Raw genomic sequence first — 21,607 nt, 5'->3', positions numbered from 1 at the left:
CGCTGCCAAAGGAATGATCAAAGTTAAGCTTTAAACCTCATACACATCATTCTGGGTTTTCACTGATTCTATAAGTAATTTTAACAGCATTGTGGAGAATAATGAAGTTTTTTGTTTGTTTGTTTGTTTGTTTCCAAGTCACATAACCAAACTTGGAAAATTAGAAGATGAATAGAGGCAGGGGTCACTGACTTGCAGGAGTGATTGCAGAGATAGAGGGAAAGAGAGAGGGAGAGGGAGAGAAACTACTGCATCACACAACTTGGCATAAAAATTAATCCTCATAACGACCATTCTGAGTTATTAGGATTGGGTTTATGAATCTCTATTTAGGAAAAAAAAGGGGCATGTAGAAAATGTTTTGGAAAAATATCATTCAAAAGAAATATTCTAAAATAAACCAGATACTTGTGAGGATAAACTTTGTTAAGCATCATGTATTTATTATATCTAACAGAGGGATATATTCAAAGACTGTTCTGCCTTCAAGAAGTTTACAAACATGCTTGAAAAACTAACAATGGAAGGGGCATGTGTTAAGTTTTCGATAAAGACACTAAGAGCCAAAGATGATCAGGGAAGGGAAACAGCTCTGTGGCTGTCAACAGCTGAAAAGGAGGTGGGTCTCAAGCGAGGCTGGGGAAAGATTGAGGAGTGGAGGCTGAGGGGATGAGGAGACAGAACACACCTGATACAGGGAATAGTGTGGAAAAGGACAGCCCCCTGTTGGGTGCATCCTACTCCCAACAATGCCAATAAAGCAAGCATTTACAGACAGATGAACTGGCTTCCATTTCTAACGAAAGAGAGTCTGCAATAAGCAGGAATGTAAGTTTCTACTTTGAGATATTATCAACCTCCTCTGCCAAAGCTTCCGAGAGGTTTATCTTCTCTCAGAGTTCAATATGTGGTAAACATTTAAAAATAAAACTAGGGGGTTTCAGGAATTAGGCTAAGCTGATAGCTAGTGTTTGTTACTCCCATCCAAATTATTATCTCTTATCCTTAAACTGTCCATTGTAGCATCTATGAGGATAACTGTTTGAAAACACTCATTTTGCTTTTCATATAAATCTTTTTTATTTTTAATTTTTTCCCCTCCTTTCCCACTAAAGCCTATATAAATCTAATTGTCTGTTATGTCTTGTAACTTTTTACTTACTGCGTTTATAATAGGTACTTTGCTCTCTGTCACTTTTAATTGACTATAAAAAATACTTAGTGCTAATTACGATTGTTAAACTCTAAAGCTCTAAACATTATATGTTGTCATGATTATCAAAGGTGAAAAGGGCAATTAATAAAGATGGAAATTTGAGAGTATAGGTGTGTTTTTTCTTTTAAAAAATCTTCATTTTTTATATATCTATACTCATTTATATAGCTTCTGATATCCCACTGCTTGTGATTACAGTTCGTAGTGGTAAAACAGGGCTAAGAGAAAAGAAAATACCAGATGTTAAAAAGGAAATTATTTAGCAGCTTATTAAAGAAGATTAGCTTGTAGCTTATTGAAACCCAGAAATTATGTAATAGCATTTTATATATATGACATATTTTAAAGACATATGTATCTTATGTACACATATATAATAGTAATTTTTTTCTAGTAAAAATGATTTTATTATGGAAAATTTTAAGCATAAACAAAAGTAGAGAGAACAGTGTAATGAAACCCCATCTTTATCACCCAACCTAAAAAATTATAAACAAACAGCCAATCTAGCTTTACTTATTACTCTTCATTCCCTGCTCCCACCTCTCCAGAACTAGTTTTAAACAATTCTCATCATGTAATTCTATTCAATAACACATCAGTTATCATAATTACTAAACAGGAAATATTAATATATTTTAAAATGCTGTGATGTTTATAACTATTTGATGTTGAGATGTTAACTGTAAATAGTTGTTTAAATTCATGGCAATCCTTGGTTCATTATTACAGGTTATAAATTAACAAGAAGGGTTCAGATTCAGTCAGGTAGTATTCCAGTTTGTTCCTGGTGTCTTCAGAAGGTCAGGACTATTCGAATGCTGTTAATAATAAGACAATAGCATAATTTTTATGGTAAATCTAACCAAAACCCACAAATAATTTTTGTATTTTTCTTTCAGCATTTGGTTTAATCTTTCTTTATAGACATCTATCAAGAAAAGAAATTAGCACATTATCCCTAATTTCTTTTATCTTGACATTCATGGAATTAATAATACTTTGTATATGATGCTAGGAAGCTGGGAAAAGTTGGGGACCCTCACGTGACCCTGGGTGAGGTCTGTGCTGCCTGATGGTGCTACAGAGTAAACATGCTAAGGTTGTAGTGGGGTTTTCATCTTGGAATAGTAACTGCTTGGTGTGTTGGGATGATGCTTTCTGAGAACCTAAATATTCTTACTCCTGGATAATTCCTTCAACACGCAGAAGCAAAGCAGGGGGTAAGCCTCAAGAACAGAGACTTCCGTATGTTCCACCTTGCTGCTGGAGCTGTGGAATCCCTGGCATTAGCAGGTTGCCATCCATGATGTTGTCTTCACCCAGAGACTGGAACTACATCTGTCTGCCTGTGGAGAGAGAACCTCTGTGTCCTTTCCTCACCATGAGTTGGGGTCACTGCACCTTAAAAGACCAACTGGGTGTTGTACTCTCTCTACTTCCTTGCTTCTATACCCATATGCTAAGTCCCATCCTCTGCCTTCTCCACTGTCACCGTTCCATCGGTGTGGGCAGTAATGTGGTCTTCCCAGTGAGCCAGAGGGGAAGTAGGTGGCCTCATTCAGGTATCTAGCCCTCGGCCTTCCATTCTTCCACTGATTATCAGGCCTACTTTAAGAGTATGGGAGACTTGCCCAGCTGTTAATAAAGTAATTCACCATTTTCCATTTAGCTGCCACTTAGCATTCCTTGTGGATATATTCCATAACTGAGAACTCTAGGGGAAAAGGTGTGGTGGTGGAGGAGATAAGAGTTTTAGGGTCTAAGGCCCCGAACTCCCAACCTAACTCCTGACATAAGGGCTGCTCCTTATGGGGATATTGAGATTGTGCAAGATATTGCAGGGCTTATACACTAAGTTATTTTGTGTAGCTTAAATAATGTTTCTTTTTTTTTTTTCTTTTTATTGAACTTCTTTCTGATACGTTGCACCTAGTGTGTTTGAAAATTAGAGAGTTCCTGTCAGTAGAAATAATTTCTCAGGTTTCTTTCCCAGGAAGTAGCCTGGGTCCCCACATCATGGACCCATTTTCTTCTTTTGCCACATTTATTTTCTGCTTCAAACTCATGTCATTTAACTTTAGGCTCCCCCCCCCCTCCCTATTTTGTGATATCTTCTCTTTTTGTTGCTTATTTGGTCCTTCATCTCCTCTGTGAAACTGTTCCTGGTGTTTTTCCTTTTGCTTCTATTGACCAAGCTGTGCTTGATCATTTTAACCAAAATCATTGATCCTAGTGTCCCCTGCTCCTCAATTGCTACAGATCCCCCAGTTGGGACATTTCTATAAATTAGTTCTCAGGGTCTGTGCCAGAGGAGCACAATATAGCTAAAACTGTGGATCAGAACGTTATCTTATAGGAGATCTGGGACAAAGCAAGAGAGCGTTGGGTCATCCTTTAGGTTTCTTTAAACGAGCCACTCACTGCTCACATATCCATGGTTTTCACCTGGTTCTGATCATGAAGGGCCTAGAGTGGGCATTCTTTTGTTAATTGCAGAACATAATGATGCGAGACTCAGGGCTGTATTGCACCAGAGTGACCTGACTTTATACTGTGGAAACCTTTCTTTCTAGGGAGCAGCCCCAACTGAGTTAACAGTTGTTTGTGAAAGGGAAAATATGTATCAGTTTATATCACCACTCTATGTTGGGATAGTGTGTGGCAGTGTATATTATGGAAATAGAGTAGGAAGCTTTTCTTTTTTCCAGAGGCCACTACTTAATCTTTCAAGCACATCTAGGATGTGTGATGATGTGGAAAATGTCAGAAAAGACAAACTGGTTAGTTCTTAACATCAAATAAAGAGTCATCATAAAGGTTTTTCAAACCACTTATTCCTCTGTTTGTTAATTTACCTTTTGCCTTGGTTCATCAGGTCAAATGCCTCATTGATTTTGTCAAAAGGCAGGGTATGAGTCACCAGTATGTCCAGATCAAATTTCTTATTCTTGTAGTCAGTAACCAGCTTTGGGATAGAATCGATGCTTTTCCAACCTGTAATTTGACCAAAATGCCAAGTAAAGACATGGTAGGTGACAGTAGTTTAATCAGTTTGTTGAGTGAATGAAATTACTAGGTAAGATTTGGGTTGCTTCAAATGGATTATCCCTCCCATCTTTAATTTTCTACACTTTTATTTATTTAAAAGTTTTTCTTAATAAGAAATGTTAAAATTAGTTCCTATTTCTAGATAAGGAATTATCTCCGTTTGGTCAAAGTTTACCTTTTGTTCCTCTGTGTTGGTTCATTTTAATGCAAATTGAATTTCAGTTTGCAAATTGTAGTTATCCATATATAGAAACTGTTTACTTTCAAATAATTCCTAGAATAACTTTTGTGCAGTCTCTAGATGTGTTATTAGGCACTCAATATTTAAACAGTTTTCCTTTCTATTCAGTAATCTTCTTTATAAGAATTTGCATACCACTATGGAGAAAATTAAAAGAGAAAAAAAACTGACCACCAAAGCATGTTCCATTTATGGTACGGCCCATTATTAGCTCCACTGGAGATACCATCAAGCCTCTCATTTCAGAGTCTACTCCAATGAAAGTACATGATCCCCAGCCTACTATTGTACTGTCCAGGGCTGCTCTCTGGAAGGTCAAACAGAAAGGATTAGCTGAATAAGTAGAACAAGTAGAACATGAACTCTAGTGTAGGTATGTACAATGCTTTAGGGAAAATTTATACAACTCTGCATATGAGAGTACTCAAGCTAAAGAGGCTATGGTATTGTTGATTGATACTCGAAGCGCCACTGTTCAGTTTCAGATAGACCATTCATTAAAAATTTGAACTTCATCAAAACAAGATATTACAAAGAAACAGAACCTATTATTTCTTTCTGTTTAATACCATAGTTAGGCTGAACCTGGAGTGTATTTCATTGCATACCAAGAAAAAACATGTGAAGTTAGGAAAGAACTCTAGAAGATAAATATTATACATTCTAATCAAGTTCTCGGTGATCTGCTGTGGGTATGTACTAAAAGATTTGCAGTTTCAGAGGCACAAAAACATAATCCTTGAAGTCATGAAGAGAGGATGAATACGTATTTACTAGAACCTAGGAAATGAGGTACACGCTGTAAACTTGGTATATCTCAGTGTAGGATAAATAAAAAAGTGCTCTTTTAAAACAGAGCAGCACAGTTAAACAGAATCTTACACAGGCTCTTGCTCATAAAACATTTCATCTGCTTCTCTAGGTTCCTCAGCTCTCAGAGTTTGATAGAGTCACGTAACTACTTCAGGGCCATGGGCTCTGTGACGTGTGGTATTTTGTAGACGAAACAGAACAATGTGTGGTATTGTGACGTGTGGTATTTTGTAGACAAAACAGAAAAGCCGCTGTGCAACCTGCCGGCTGTGAGCTCTCCTACTCTAACACCCAAGATCACCTCGTGTTGCCCCCGTGAAGCCGAGAAGGTGCACTTGATTGAGCCTTGGTTGCTGAGTTGCTGCATGGAAGGCGGTGGCCCAGGGGAGTTGCACTGATCTTCCCATGAGAGAGAAAACCATATTATGTTAACCTGCTGCAAGTTTGGGGTTAATACAAAAATGCCCAGGTTTGAAAATGTAAAGAAATTTGAGAAAGATACAAACTTGCGGATGGCCATTCCACAAGAAGCTGTATGGTAAATAGATGAACATTTAAATCTTCTGAGACTAATCTTAAAGAATGAAAGTGTAAACTTTGTTTTAGATCCTTTGCCATAGTCAGCGCTCAACTTAATTCTGACTTGTTGGGGCAATTTTTACTTTTACAAGAGTCTCAATAGGAAGTACAGCTTTTTTCATTACTGATCACTATATAAAAGAAGGAATTTCTTTATTTCTTTGTTTATTTGAGAGAGCAAGAGTGAGAGAGCACAAGCAGGGTGAGGGGGAACAGCAGAGGGAGAGAGAGAAGCAGGCTCCCTGCTGAGCAGGGAGCCCAACGCAGGACTCAGTCTCAGGACCCTGAGATCATGACCTGAGCTGAAGGCAGACGCTTAACTGACTGAGCCACCCAGGTGCCCTTAAAAGAAGAAGCAATTTGAAGTACAGTAAATTCTCCCCCTTTTCTTTGTCTGTCTGTCTTACTAGCGATGGTAGATGCGGTGACCTAGAACTTTTAGAATGTGTTTTGAAATTTTTATTTGAATAAATGTTTATTTATTGTTTTGAGAATTCATAACATTCCTAATAGCAACTCTTCTACATATGCACTTTTTATATGGCAGAAATATTTTTGTTTATGCTGTATAGAGAGATTATGGAGAGGGGAAAATTCATAGATCTTACTTGTTACCTGTAGGTAGCTATTTACATTGACTCCTATTCTCTATTTTAGTTTTAAAATATTTTTCCTGTTTGCCTTTTTTTTTTTTTTTAAAAGATTTATCCATCTATTTGAGAGTGAGAGAGAGAGAGTGTATGTGGGGGAGGAGGAGGGTCAGAGGGAGAGAATATCCTGAGCAGACTGCTTGCTGAATGCAGAGCCCAATGCAGGGCTCGATCCCATGACCCCAAGATCATGACCCAAGCTGAAATCGAGAGTCTGGTGCCCAACTGACTAAGCCACTCAGGTGCACCCCTGTTTGCCTTTTCTGCATTTCTGGAGCTTTGCTTCAAGCAAGCAATTCATCTCCTTAATGATGACTTATTTAAAAATGGGTATTATATGCAAGTACAGGGTTTTATTTAGAAGCTTCTGATAACTTTTGATGAGAATTACTTTTACTTCTCAAAACTTTATAATAGTTCCGTTATTGTAACTTTCTGATTGTTCTGTTGGATTCTTTGGGCTGCTTTAGAGAATTAGTGGTCATTGAACTCAGGTTCACATGCATTACTGGAATCTCCTCTACAAGTGAGAAATTTAGCTTTCCTTAGTTATGGAAATTTGATAGATGGGTAGGTAGCTGATCTTTTTGTGATTAAAGAAATCCATCTATTCTTATTTGGATTCTCTGGTATAATTCTATTCCATAATTTAAATAATAATAGAACCTGCCAAGTTTTAGATCAAGTGGTTCTCAGCTTAAGTAACTTGTAAAAAATATTGGTATGTGGGCCCTAGACTCATGAGAATATGCTGGCATATGGTCCATTCATAGGTTCTAAACAATGACAGTAACAACTCCCCAGGCATTTCTGAAGTGTAGCCAGTGTTGAGAATCTCTGTACTGGAAAAATAAGATCAATAGGCTGAATTTCAATGTTTGAAAAAAATTTGAGCTGTGCAAAGTAGAAGAATGGATGTAGCACATTGTAAGTTGCAGATGCCAAGGATAATTTAAGAAGAGGGTCTGAAGCATTGAACACGGGAGCAGTGCAGGATGAGGAGCCCTTAATGCATGCATTTTCAGTAATAGCTAACATTTATTGAGTGCTTATTACCTGCCGAATTGTCCTTTAAGCAGTTACATTATTCCAATTAAACCATTCTGAGAGGAGAGACGCAGGAAGGGAGACTGATGCTTTCAGCAGCTCCTCCCCAACTTCGTTCTCTTCTGCAGAATGCATCAGTTGGGTAAGAACCAAGGGGAAGAACTGTACCAAGCCTGCTGCTGGGAAGTTGAAGTACAGAATTCTATTTTTTATAACCTCCCTAGAGGAGGGTTTTGGGAGCCACGTTGAGTGAAGTCGTAAATAAAAGTGCATAATGCGTAGTTACTCCACAGATCTCACTCATGAAATAAGAAGAATCCATAGGCAGATAATTAGTCGATAAATTGGTCATTTCATAAAACAAAACAAAACTCTACTTAGTGTCTTTGAGCAAATATGCATCAAGTGAACATTCACTGGAGTGAGGCTGGGCAGTCTGTCAAACTAACTTTTCCATGTGTTGTCTGTGTGGTTGGCTCTTTACCCCACTTTCTCGAGTAAGAATAAACAGGGCTGACTTCGTGGGTCTCCAGCTGGTGCAGTTTCTTAGGGCCCTGTTCCTAGAAAGACCTGCAAATTATGTAGCTTGTCCTGAGAGAAGAAATCTGAATGATACCAAATTGTAGTGTTTAGGAAAAAAGATCTACTTTTTAGTTTTGCAGTGTGTGTGTGTGTGTGTGTGTGTGTGTGTAATATATTGAATATATTGAAAATTTCAGATTTATGATGTGGACCTAATTTTGCAGCCCGTTTATTGAGATCTGATGGACAGAACTGGATTGTTTGTAGATCGCTAACTATTCGCGTCTCTGCTTTTAGGTGGGAGTGAAATACCTCCAGCTGTTAGGGGTGACATATGTCAGCCTGTCTTCTTCCCTCCTCTAAATCCGCCTTTTCTTTTTTTCTTTCTTATTTCTCATAGGCACAGTTCTTCTAAATTTTCATTTCTAAGTTTTCTCTTTTTGCTGAATTTCATGTGGAAGGACATACAGAAATATTAATAACCTACTAAGTAAATATTAATATTTATTAGTTAAATATTAATACATGCAATCTAATATAAATATTTATATGAATATATAAATTAAATACATATATAAGTATATTAATATTAAATGTAAAATAACTATCTCAATATAAACATATTGCCAATGTTTATTAATGTTACTAAGTGTAATTTATTATATACTTTTATAAAAAATAGACATACCATGGTTTCAGGTCCACCTGCACAGTCAAGGGCAAAATCCACACCTCCATTGGTCATTTCAATGATGAACTCCTGGATGGGTTTATCTAGGTTTCGAGGATTGAGGCAGTCACTGGCTCCAAGGGCTTTGGCCTTTGTAAATTTCTCACTGTTGATGTCAATAGCTATGATTCTGGAAGCTCCTGCTACTTTACAACCCATTATAGCGGAAAGACCAACACCTCCTAGGCCAAAGATGGCACAAGTAGAACCAGGGGTGACCTGCAGGCAGCAAAATTATAAATTAACTTTTAAAGGAAGTGGCCTCACTTTTTTTTTTTTAAAGAAAGAGAGTAAGGGCGCCTGGGTGGCTCAGTTGGTTAGGTGGCTGCCTTCAGCTCAGGTCATGATCCTGGAGTCCCAGGATCGAGTCCCGCATCGGGCTCCCTGCTCGGCAGGGAGTCTGCTTCTCCCTCTGACCCTCCCCCCTCTCATGTGCTCTCTCTCATTCTCTCTCTCAAATAAATAAATAAAATCTTTTAAAAAAAAAAGAAAGAAAGAAAGAGAGTAAGGTGGAGGCAGGAACATGTAAATGAAAGACTGCCTGTCATAAAACTAAATGATATAGCTAATGGGGGAAATCTGCCAATATGAAAATGGCTGGGTCACTGGCTAAATATGGAGAATCATTTGAATGCCATTAGAATTATCAGCTCATCAGAAACAAACCCAAGTGAAAATAATCTGCTTGTTTTCCTCTTCCCTTTACTGTTATCAGAACAGAATTTTAAAACCCACACATTTTAAAGGGTTTATTGTTTTCCTTTTCCAATAGATCATAATTAATTTATATTTTTAATAGGCCTTATTTGGTTGTATTAGTATTATATAGTTGGTTTTGAATGAGTGCTGTTTCTCTAAATGTGAATTAATTCACATCCCAAATCATCAGTTAATTTAAATGGAATGAAATCCAGATTTCTTTGCATCAAATTGAAGGGTTTTTAGAGCTGACCAGCTAACTTCCAGCTTCATCTCTGTGGTAGTCCCATTGCTGTAGTCACTCTACACTGTCGTGGCTTCCTTTCCTCATCCTCAGTTCATGCTGTTTCCTCAGCCTGATGCACTTCTCACCTTATTTCCTCTGATTAAAATGTGACCTCTACTTCTAGGCCTAACTTAAATGACACTCTCCCCATAAAACTTCTCTTGATTCGTCAATCAGGAATTAGTGCCCACCTTTTTGCTTTTTCTGTATTGTATTTATAATCTGCCTTCGTTGATTGATTTTGTATTTGTGTGTTTCTTCAAAAGACTGTAAGTTCTTTGAAGGCATATTATCTTCTACATTGCTATTAAGAGTATTCTGTAGGTTGGGTCTTTAATAAATGTTTGTTGCATTGAATTAAATAAAAACTGAATATACAAGATAATAGGGAAAGTTGCTGTAACTGGAATGTGTTATTCTGAGAGTGTATAATGGTAAAAAAATACTACACAGAGAGATGCTTAAGTAATATTTTCTAATGATGATGGGGAACTGTTAGACTTAAAGCATAAACAAAAGGGAAAGAGGAATCTGCCCAAGGGAAGTACTGATACATTCTAAATTGGAAACAAAACTATTAAGGAATAGAGAGAATGTGTATCTCTTACTTTAATTTATGCATGATATCAGGCATGCATACACTGACTTTTGCTACTCAGGGCAAAATAAAACATTTTTTACAAATATTCAGAATATTGTTCTATATACACAATGTGCTATTTAATATTATGGCATGTGTTCAGTATAGTTCCAAATACATTTCTCTACAGACTGTTCAAAAGTTTGCCTGTGTCATTGAGTAGAAGGGCATTTTTCTCATTGAGGCAATGTTGTACACAGTAGTTGTACATAGCTCACAACAGTATAATTGGAATACACTGTATTAATTGTGTTAAACGAACTAGATGGCTATGTGTAAAAGTGCCTTTGATTGCAGTAGTGGGGGGAGAGTCACTATAAAGTACCCCTCTCCCCATTTGAGAATTAGGACTGTACATCGTGGATGATTATCTATTTGTAGACAACACTGTTACGGGACATTTTCATGCTTCCAAAGATCTCTGTGAAATATGATTAATTTGTCAGTAAAGGATACGAGCAGATTAAAAAGAATTAGGAGTCCTGGTGATGCTGGGCGCAGGTCTCCCAATAATTACACAAAGTTGTTTCATTACTTTTCTTCCCAGAAGTAAATTAAACTTTATTAAAGCTCTTGCCTTTTGGCTAGGATTACTGATATTTCTTCTCTTAACTTGTTCCTATCAGATTCATTTCTCTTTTCTTCCCTAAGCTCCTATGAAGTGGTTTAAGTGTTCCTCAACAGTGAGAAGAACAGGACCTAGAAATTTACATCAACTTTGAATGGATTTTAAAGAAAACTGTAGCTGAGTCTCTAGTGTTAATATTCCTGAAGAAAGACTAGAGTAGGAGAAGGTGATAGTCTGCATGGGGTCCAGGAAAGGGGCGGGGGTGGCCCAAAGAGCAATAATTCTTCCAGTGCTATCTAGAGGAGAATATGCCTTGACTGCCAAGGTTACATCTGCTTTTAACTCCACTCAGTTAACAATACCCTTCCTCTAGCAGCCTTCAGATTGTAGTCTGACTTCCCATACAATTTTTTATTTTTAATATACTGATAGCAAAAAGTAGCATTCCTGTCTGCTTGACCAATTCTCAATGGGAAGTCTTATCTTGATATTCTGGCTATCAGATCAGCTTTTTTATTTTGGTTAGGCTGAGTTTATTTCCTGGACACTTGAACAATTCCAGGTAACCTGATAAAAAGGAGTATTTGGATTTTTAAGCTGAGGATCAAGCCTTATCAAGATGTTTTAAGGGTTGCATAGGAGCCTGGCTTCATTCATTCATTCATTGAAAAATTATCCAGTTCCTACTGTGTGCCAGGCACAGAGCTAGGCTCTGGAGATATCACAATGAACAAGAGAGAGTTCTTGCCCTCAAGGAGCAAACAGTCTAAAAGGAAGGAGAAATAAATGGAAAATTTCTCCAGAGTGTGATAAGAAGGAAGACAGGGATAAACACAGATATTTTGGGGGAAACTGGGAGGGACACCTAATGCATGCCTAGGAGGCTGGAGGGTTTCTGATAGGAAGTAACAACAACAACAACAAAAAATGGAGTCAGCCAGAAGAGGTGGGGGAGCATCCCAGGCAGTGTTGGTGGGAGCCAGGCATGGAAAACCCAGGGTCACAGTGATTGGAGCCCGGATACTCAGGGTCAGGCCTTGGGGAACGGTAAGCCCGTGAAGGGAGAGTTAGGGAGAAACACTAGCCTGCTGACAGAAAAGTGGAGTATGCAAGGGGAATGAAGTCTTCACATTTGTTGTTTAGAAAGAGCACTCTGGTTGCATTTTGCAGTTTGAACTCAAGGGATGAAGACTGATGAGAAAGAGATTTCAATACCGGGGTTGTTTGAGGCATCCACGTGATACTGACATCTGTCCAGTTCTCACTGAACAGTTTTGTGGAAGCTTCTGAATTCTAACATGGGCTTCCAGGGATGCATCTCGCCACCCTCAAGGCTGCCACCTGACGCACACTCCCTTGGAACCACAAAGGGCCAGGATGAGAAGCAGAGATGAATCACCAGTTGGAGGGAGAGAAATCTGCAGGATCAGGGAGAAAGCAGGGGTGACTCTGTGGAGATGGGGGATATCTAGTTTCTGTTGCCTCTTGACTGGGTCTGCTGTCCCAGAGTGAGCATTCGTATTTAGGGGACATATTTAAGCATGTTGTGTTTAAGGTAGGGGTGGTCTGTAATCTAACATATTAGTATAGGAAAAGAAATTAACATGAACCGGGTGCCAACGATATGCCAGCTGTTGGGCCAGATGTCTTACGTATGTAATATGATTTAATTAGCCCCATAACTATTTGTAGTAGATGTTTATTGCAGAGAGTAGGAGTGGAGAGGTTAAATAACTTGCCTTACGCCACAGAGGTAATAAATGACAGAGCTAGGGCTTGAAGAGTAACTAGCTGCTTTATCACCGTCTCCTAGTAAAATTCTATTTTATGCTACCTGGTGATGAACCACTTTTACCTTGGCATTGTTGATTGCAGCTCCATAGCCAGTTGAAAACCCACATCCAAACAGACAAACTCTCTCTAAATTTGCATCATCATCGATTTTGGCAAGATTTATATCCGACACTACGGTGTACTGAGTGAAGGTACTGGTCCCCATGAAATGGTAAATTGGTTTTCCTTTGCAGGTAAACCTACTGGTTTTGTCTTCCAGTAGTTCTTGATCAACAAGAGGATTTTTCACTGGACTAGAAAATTAAAAAAAAAAAAAAGATACAAAAAAGAGAATGTAAATGGGCCACTGATTACACTCCTGAAAAAAAAGGTTAGGTGTTATATTTTTGTTATGACAATTTTCTGAGATAGAAAAATTGAGAAAATTACTTGAGACTTTACACCTAAATATGTAGTCAGAAGTAGTCTAAAGATGATGATAAACTTTTTATTGAATACTTTTTATGTGCCAGAAACTCTCTTAGGGGTTTGTATGTATTAATTCTTAAAAAAAATTTATTATGGAAAACTCAGCTGTATATAAAAGTAGAAAGACTGGCGTGTTGAATGTCCGTGCAACCATATCCCAGCTTCAGCAGTTACCATCTCGGGGCTGATCTTCTGGCGTCTTTAACCCCCCCAATCCCCACCTCCAGCACCGACCCTCCCCCAGCACCTACCCTCCCCCATGGGATGGTTTTGAAGTAAACCTCACACATTACTATTTTCATTTGTAAATATTTTAGTATGTATCTCAAAAATATAGATTCTTTTAGATTGACACATTGCATTTCGTTGATATGTGTGTTGTCTCTTTTAAAAAATGACAGGTTCTCACCTCCCTCCTTGTTTTTTTCCTTTGCAATTTGTATGTTGAAGAAACAGTCATTTGTTCTGTACAGTTTTCCTCATTCGAATTTTTCTGATTACATTCCTGTAATTGGGTTGTTTTTTTTTTTAAAGATTTTATTTATTTGACAGAGAGAGATACAGCGAGAGAGGGAACACAAGCAGGGGGAGTGGGAGAGGGAGAAGCAGGCTTCTCGCGGAGCGGGGAGCCCGATGCGGGGCTCGATCCCAGGACCCTGGGACCATGACCTGAGCCGAAGGCAGACGCTTAACGACTGAGCCACCCAGGCGCCCCTGTAATTGGGTTTAATACATTTTTCCATCCCTGTATTTCCTCTAAACTAGTATTTTCAATCTAACTGGTTGATTTAATTTAGGTTTTATATTTTTGTAGGAATATTTCAAAGATGGTGTTGTGTATCTTCATCTGGAGACACATAATGCCTTATTCTCTCTCTTTTTGTGATGTTAGAAAGAATTGATGGTCATTGCCAAAATCTATTATTTCATTAAAAGTTTGCAAAAGGGTGTATGTAATTCTTTAAATATCTACAACAACAACCCTGCGAAATAAGCATTGTTATTATTCCCATTTTATAGATGAGGAAATTGAGGCACAGTATTAGATGTAAGAGTAATACAATTTAGCTTCTGAAATAACTAGCTTCATTTGGCATTAAGGACAAATAGATTTTTCTGTATGTAGTCTCATTAAAGAATAAGGTGATAAAGGTTTTGGAGTCTGGAGTTAGACGGTCTATGTTCAAAATCTAGCTCTAGGACTTTTATCTGTGGGCCTTGGAATAAATTACTGCACCTCATTTCATTCCTCTCTCATTTCCTATAGAAGTAGCTACTATTTTGAGTTTGGCATTTATCATTCCAGTGATGTATTTATACCTTTACTACATACACATGTAACCATAAACTATACTGTATATAGGCTTTTTTTTTTTTTTTTTAAGATTTATTTATTTATTTGAGAGAGAGAGCAGTGCGAGTGGGGAGAGGGAGAAGGAGAGAAGCAGACTCCCCACTTAGGGCAGAGCCTGATGCGGGGCTTGATCTCATTACTCTGAGATTAGGAGCTGAACTGAAATCAGGAGTCAGAGGCTTAATGGACTGAGCCACCCCGGTGCCCCTGTATATTGTACTGTTTTGTATATGATATCTTACTAAACATATTTGTCAGAAGCTTGCTTCATTCCCTTAACATTATGTGTGTGAAATTATTCTATGTTGTTGTATGTAGATCAGGTTTAACCCTTTTCATTGTTGCATAGTTTTCCACTGTGTTACTACATAGCAATTTGTTAATCCATTGTCTTATTGGTGGACATTGGGCTATTTTTACATGCTGTTATAAACAATGTTGCAGTGAACATTTTAGCATATGTTTCTTTGGGTAGTTTTGCAACAATTTCCTGTATACACCTAGGACTAGGATTGGTAGGTAGAAACTTCATCCAGGTATTGCCAGTGTACTTCTGCAAATATTTATACCAATTTATAGTCTTACTAACCAGTGTATAGAGCTTACCTGAGTTTTTTACAGAAATTTGTGAGTGGACTCAGACAGAACTTGCATTTTCTACATTGAGGCATGTAGAGTGGAATTACTTTGTCACCTGGAAAGAAAGGCCATATGTTGGATGGTGCCTAAGATACAGCTTGTAAAAAGTTTCTACCAGATGAATCAGTAGAAAACACCATTCTTTATGATACACATTTTATGTTCAGCAGAAAGTATAGATGGCTGTAGTATTTTGTTGCTTTACAAGATCACTGATTCCCCCAAGTATTGCATATACTGTCTTTTTAACTTTTTCCTTTTTTTTTTTTTGGCTGCTGGGCAGTCAAGCAACAAATCTACATTGATACCACTAGCTACAGAGTCCTGTCTGAGCTCTGTTGTCGTCACAACTCTCTGCATCATGACTATTTTTTTTTTTTTTACATTTCTAAACATCCAGTATTGAAGAGAACATCCTTATATAATAGGAGAGGTGGACAACAATGTGCTGGATATGGAGATTAAACTTTATGTCATTGCCATGTGTCACCATTTAGTTCACTCTCACATTTTTTTTTAAAGATTTTATTTATTTATTTGACAGAGAGAGACACAACAGCAAGAGAGGGAACACAAGCAGGGGGAGTGGGAGAGGGAGAAGCAGGCTTCCCGTGGAGCAGGGAGCCGGATGCGGGGCTCGATCCCAGGACTCTGGGATCATGACCTGAGCCGAAGGCAGACGCTTAATGGCTGAGCCACCCAGGTGCCCCTCACTCTCACATTCTATATTTTTCTGCCTTTTACTCAATTTCAATTTAATAATGGCTTCTATTCTCTGATGACCATTTAGTATGTGCTAGGCACCCTACTAACTGCTTACCCATACTATCTCATTTAATTCTCAGACAATCCTTTGAGATGGGTACCTTTTCTCCCCACTTTAGGAAACAGAAATCTGAGCTGTGTCACAGAAAAGTGACTTCACTGGTGGAGTACACATCCAGCAAGTGGCAGAGCTAGGACTGCATCGGCCAGACTCATTGATGGATGCAGAACTTATGGGAGCGGTTTGTTTCTCTGATCTTGCTTGGGAATGGAATCTAAAATATTTCTAGGTTTGAAGCATTCTCATTAAAGGAGGAAAGAATGATATGGGTCATCCTACATGACAAGTGAGTATTAGGTAACCCATATTCCAGTATTTTGTGAATATGTTATAAAATGTGAAGTAAATGATTTCAGCCATTGCCATGCTCCATTTACATACTATTTTTATGTTACAGTTTCAAAAAGACACATTAAGCTAACATTGACATATATAATATTTCTCAAGCTAACTCTAAGTCCTCATTCTTTAAATTCTTTATGATATTAAATTATTTTGGTTTTATTTAGAAGAGGTTGTTATAAATTTTCCATTTGTGCCCCACTTTGTGGCTTCGCTTCACAGCAGTTTCTCAATGCTATATGTAAATAAAGTGACCATATTTTCCAGATTTTTATTGGTTCTGATTTCACATATTCTGTCCCCTTGTTAGACTGTAATAGATTGTATGTCTCACTTAGTTTGTCTTTGGGACAGATGGGGCTCCCCTGTATAAGTAGAGATCAGCTATAGCATGCGAAGCCAGGACTCTTATCAGTCCTTGAAATATCCTGACATTTCCATTTAATTGGACTCAGGAAAGAACATACCTGGTTTGAAGTTGGTCACTCCTGGCCCAACACTTTCCACAATTCCTGCACCTTCATGGCCAAGGATCACTGGGAGAAGGGCCTCTTTAAATTTAGGATTGATAATATGGGCATCAGTATGGCACAGGGCAGTGGCGATTATCTACAAGGCAACCACAGACTTGAGGGCTGTTTCTGTCATATCATTGTGGTTGTTAGGAGAGTAGTTTTTTAGGCCCAATGTCACCTTGAAACTTTACAAAATTCCTAGAGCTCAATAAAAGAATTACATTTTGGAAAAAAAAAAAGAATAATTAAAAATATCAGCATATATTCTTTTCTTCTAAGCCTTTGTTTTCTTTCATTGCCACTGGAAAATCATACAAAGATGGAATTGGCAGTTAGTGTCTCCAGGAGAGGAGAAATCAAAGGTAATAGGGAAAAGTTGAACAGAATCTTTTAGGAAGAGGGAATGGAGGGAACACAGGTTTCTAGGGCTTGTGCAAATTTTGTTGAAATGATATGAAATGAAATAGAAATAATACAATTTTTATAATTCAAAGAGATATCAGATAAAGGATTGTCTCAGTTACTAACATACCCCTTACTCTTCAGGATTCTGCTTGTGAGGATATCCTATTCATTCTCATGTATAAACCTGTCCTGTAGTGGTCCTAGGAAAAATGTAAGCCAGGCCGGCTGTGGGGAAAATGGAGAAGTTCTGCTGACTTTCGATCTGTGATCACGGTCTCCTCAGTGTGGTCTCTTTTCCTTGCTCACCCACATTCCCCGCCCCCCCTCTGCCACCGTGGGCCCCTAGGCCTCTTCTACTGCCCCAGGCAGCCCTTCAGGTCTTTCCTCTCCCTTGTTTTGAACCAAATTTTTTATCTTCCTTTTAATAACACTTAATAACTGGCAACTGGAAAACAAAAAGAAAACCTAACTAATTCTCATCTGAAGTGAATTCCTTGGTCTAATTCTTAGGGCTAATGAGTAATATAAAGATAGTAGAAATAAATGTTAAGCCTGTTATCAGTAACAACTGATAATTAGTAATTTACCCCTCCTGGGATAATGCCTTTTTTTAATCTGGGCCTAAAAATGTAGTTCTGCTGTAGGTAAAACTTCAGGTCCTCTCAGTTATGCCACGCAGGCTGGACCTGAAGAAGCCAAGTCTGCACTTAGTGCCTCGTGTGTACGGGCTAGGAAAAGTCCCACTTACCTGCACACGAACTTCATGAGCCTTGGGGGGAGCTACCTCAACCTCTTCTATGCAAAGGGGCTTGCCTGTTTCCCAGGCAATGGCTGCTTTGCATTTAATAACCTGAGAGAGAGGGAGAGGGGGAGATTAATTATATAATTAACAGATAATTATATAAACTAGAATTAAAATTATATTTAAAAATTTAAATTTAAGTAACATTGAAGGAAAGTGGAAAGAAACAAATCTATAATCCTCTATTCTAATGCTACTATTTTTGCTTTTGGTATGGTTTTCCCGGTCTTTGACACATGAATATATAATTTTTGATAGTTGTTACGCAATTTTGAATTATATTTTTAAATATCATGAGTCTTATTGCAAATGCAATATATATTAATTATGGGAAGTTTCAAAATACAAATAAGAATAAAAGAAACAAAATCCACCTGTAATTTTATCACTCATTTTATGATTTTTGATGTAAATTTTTTCAGTATCCCTATATGGGATCTTTTGTATGTAATACTTCGTAATCTACTTCTTCTACTTCTACTATAAATATTTTCCATATTCTTCTCTAGCTTTATTTCTAACAGATGCAAATTCTATTTTGTTGTCATAGCATAGGTACTCAAGTCTCTCTTTTTTTGGCCTTTATAAGTAATATTTAATTGAACACTCTTGGTAGTAAGCATTTTGGCAAATCCACAGTAATTTCCTTAAATTCCTAGCATGAGTTCACTCAAATCTTTTTGATCAGCTTTAATAAATTGCTGCTTTCTGAGAGTAATCCTGAAGGAAGTTTGTTTTAGTAAATTTATAAAGAGACAAAAAAACCAAGAATCAAATAAAGAAACAGTATATTTGCTTACTTTGCCCTTGGTGCCCATTTTTCTTTGGCAAACTAGCCTTGGAAGTTTCTCTCCGATCTAAGAAGCTCTTCCATATCTGTCCAGGTGCTCTGTGTCCTGTGATAATGTCTTTGAATAAATCCCATTTCTGCCCTTTATTATCCAATCACTTTCCTGTTTGTTGCTTTCATACTAGCTCTGCCCGGTTCTCATGTCATTTGTGTTATCATATTTCAGCTGCCAACTGCCACTGCTCCCAGCTCTTATTTGAAGATGTTTACTTTTTCCCCTTTTATTGCAAAATATAAGATAATAGAGAAGAGTTCATTAAACTTACACAGATGAGTTAAAAAGTAAAGGACATTTCTACTGCCCCAGAATCCTTTCTGTACCCAGCCTTCTCCTTCACAAGTCTACTAATCATTTCCTTGCATTTCTTTATGATTTATGGTTCTCTATACAGTATAGTTTAGTTTTACCTATTAAAACCTTTATACGAGGGGCACCTGGGTGGCTCAGTCGTTAAGCGTCTGCCTTCGGCTCAGGTCATGATCCCAGCATCCTGGGATCAAGCCCCGCATCGGGCTCCCGGCCCCACAGGAAGCCTGCTCCTCCCTCTCCCACTCCCCCTGCTTGTGTTCCCTCTCTTGCTGTGTCTCTCTGTCAAATAAATGAAACGTTAAAAAAAACAAACAAACCTTTATATGAAAGAATCATAGTGTATGTGTTCTTTTGTCTTTTTTTTCCCTCTCAACTTCAATTTGTGAGACTCATCCACATTGGTCTGTTTTCATTATCATCCATTTTCCTTTTTGCTTTTCTTTTTGTTTTTTGGGGGTTTTTTTGCTTATGATTAATCAGTGGTTACTTAAAATTCTTTTAATGTATTCTGTTGTACATGTGCATAAGTTTCCTTGGGGAAAATTTATGATTAATGTGCAACCAGTAAATAATATTAAGGTGATTATTAAGGGGATGCCAACCGTTAAAACATTGCAATTTTTGTTCCAGTTGCTAAAAAACCACTGCCCCAAATTCCTAAATTTCCTTTTAACTCTGTGGCAGCCCTGGGAAGCCGTGTTTAGTCACTGCTGAGGAGCTACTCTCATGCCCCTCCAGATGTGTGAGCCCATCACCTAGCCCCCAAAAGTTCTGGGTCTCTGGCTGTGTATAGTAGGGTAGTCCCTGGACCCCAGTAGGGAAATACCTAGTGCCCATCAGATGTCCTGGGGCTGTGACCTATAGTGCTGTGGGCCAGAGCTCCCTTGGAGTCATACTTGCAGGTTGTGGGAAATGGAATATTGGTTGTTATTTTGACTAGGAGTGGAATTGCTGGGTCTTCAACTTTGATAGACCAGATCAAAGAGTTTTACAAAGTGGCTGCACTTATAAGCAGCAATGTATCAGAGTTCCCATTGCTCTATATTCTTGTCTATGCTTGGAATTGTCAACTTTAAAACTTGATAATCTGTGGGTATGAATGGTATATAATTGTGTTTTAAATTTGCATTTCATTATTTTTCTCTTTTTTTTCAAGATTTTATTTAAATTCATGTTAGTTCACATATAGTGCATTATTAGTTTCAGGGGTAGAATTTACTGATTCACTAGTTGCATATAACACCCAGTGCTCATTACATCAAGTGCCCTCCTTAATGTCCGTCACCCAGTTACCCCCCCACCCCTCCAGCAACCCTCAGTTTGTTCCCTATATTTAAGAGTCTCTTATGGTTGGCCTCCTCTCTGTCTTTATCTTATTTTATTTTTCCTTCCCTTCCCCTATGTTCATATGCTTTGTTTCTTAAAGTCCATATATGAGTGAAATCATATAGTATTTGTCTTTCTCTGATTGACTTATTTCGCATAGCAAAATACACTGTAGTTCCATCCATGTCATTGCAAGTGGCAATTTCATTCTTTTTGATGGCTGAGTAATATTCCATTGTGTATGTGTGTGTGTGTGTATACACACATATGTACATTGTGTGTATATATATACATATACATACATATATAATGTGTACACACACACACATATATACACACATGTATATCATATCTTCTTTATCCATTCATCAGTTGATGGACATCTGGGCTCTTTCCATATTTTGGCTATTGTGGACATTGCTGCTATAAACATTGGGGCGCATGTGCCCTTTCAAATCACTATTTTTGTGTCCTTTGGATAAATACCTATAGTGCAATTGCTGGGTCGTAGGTAGTTCTATTTTTACCTTTTTGAGGAGCCTCCATACTGTTTTCCAGAGTGGCTGCACCAGTTTGTATTCCCACCAACAGGGTAAGAGGGTTCCCCTTTCTCTGTTTCCTCACCAACATCTGTTGTTTCCATAAGTTGTTAATTTTAGCCATTCTGACTAGTGTGAGGTGGAATCTCATTGTGGTTTTGATTTGTATTTCCCTGATGCCCAGTTATGTTAAACATTTTTTCATATGTCTGTTGGCCATTTGTATGTCTTCTTTGGAGAAATGTCTGTTCATGTCGTCTGCCCATTTCTTGACTGGATTATTTGCTTTTTGGGTGTTGAGTTTGACAGGTTCTTTATAGATTTTGGATTCTAGCCCTTTATCTGATATGTCATTTGCAAATATTTTCTCCCATCCCATAGGTTGCCTTTTAGTT

The 21,607-nt window shown here is 37.9% G+C and overlaps 1 protein-coding gene across 1 annotated transcript; it reads right to left on the bottom strand.

Moving 5' to 3' along the window:
- Positions 1–1,766: 1,766 nt before the first annotated feature.
- Positions 1,767–18,241, bottom strand: ADH4 (alcohol dehydrogenase 4 (class II), pi polypeptide; the record flags this gene model as incomplete). Its single annotated transcript, XM_035005554.1, has 8 exons — positions 1,767–2,037; positions 4,075–4,213; positions 4,680–4,815; positions 8,808–9,068; positions 12,898–13,129; positions 15,265–15,352; positions 16,933–17,074; positions 18,134–18,241. Coding segments are annotated over 8 exons (1,131 nt in total), but the record flags the coding sequence as incomplete, so codon positions are not given.
- Positions 18,242–21,607: the final 3,366 nt, after the last annotated feature.

The sequence above is a fragment of the Mirounga leonina genome, unplaced genomic scaffold, assembly GCF_011800145.1.
Source record: "Mirounga leonina isolate KUSES-001 unplaced genomic scaffold, KU_Mleo_1.0 Mir_129, whole genome shotgun sequence".
NCBI lineage: Eukaryota > Metazoa > Chordata > Mammalia > Carnivora > Phocidae > Mirounga > Mirounga leonina.
This window is presented reverse-complemented; position numbering and strand designations above follow the sequence as displayed.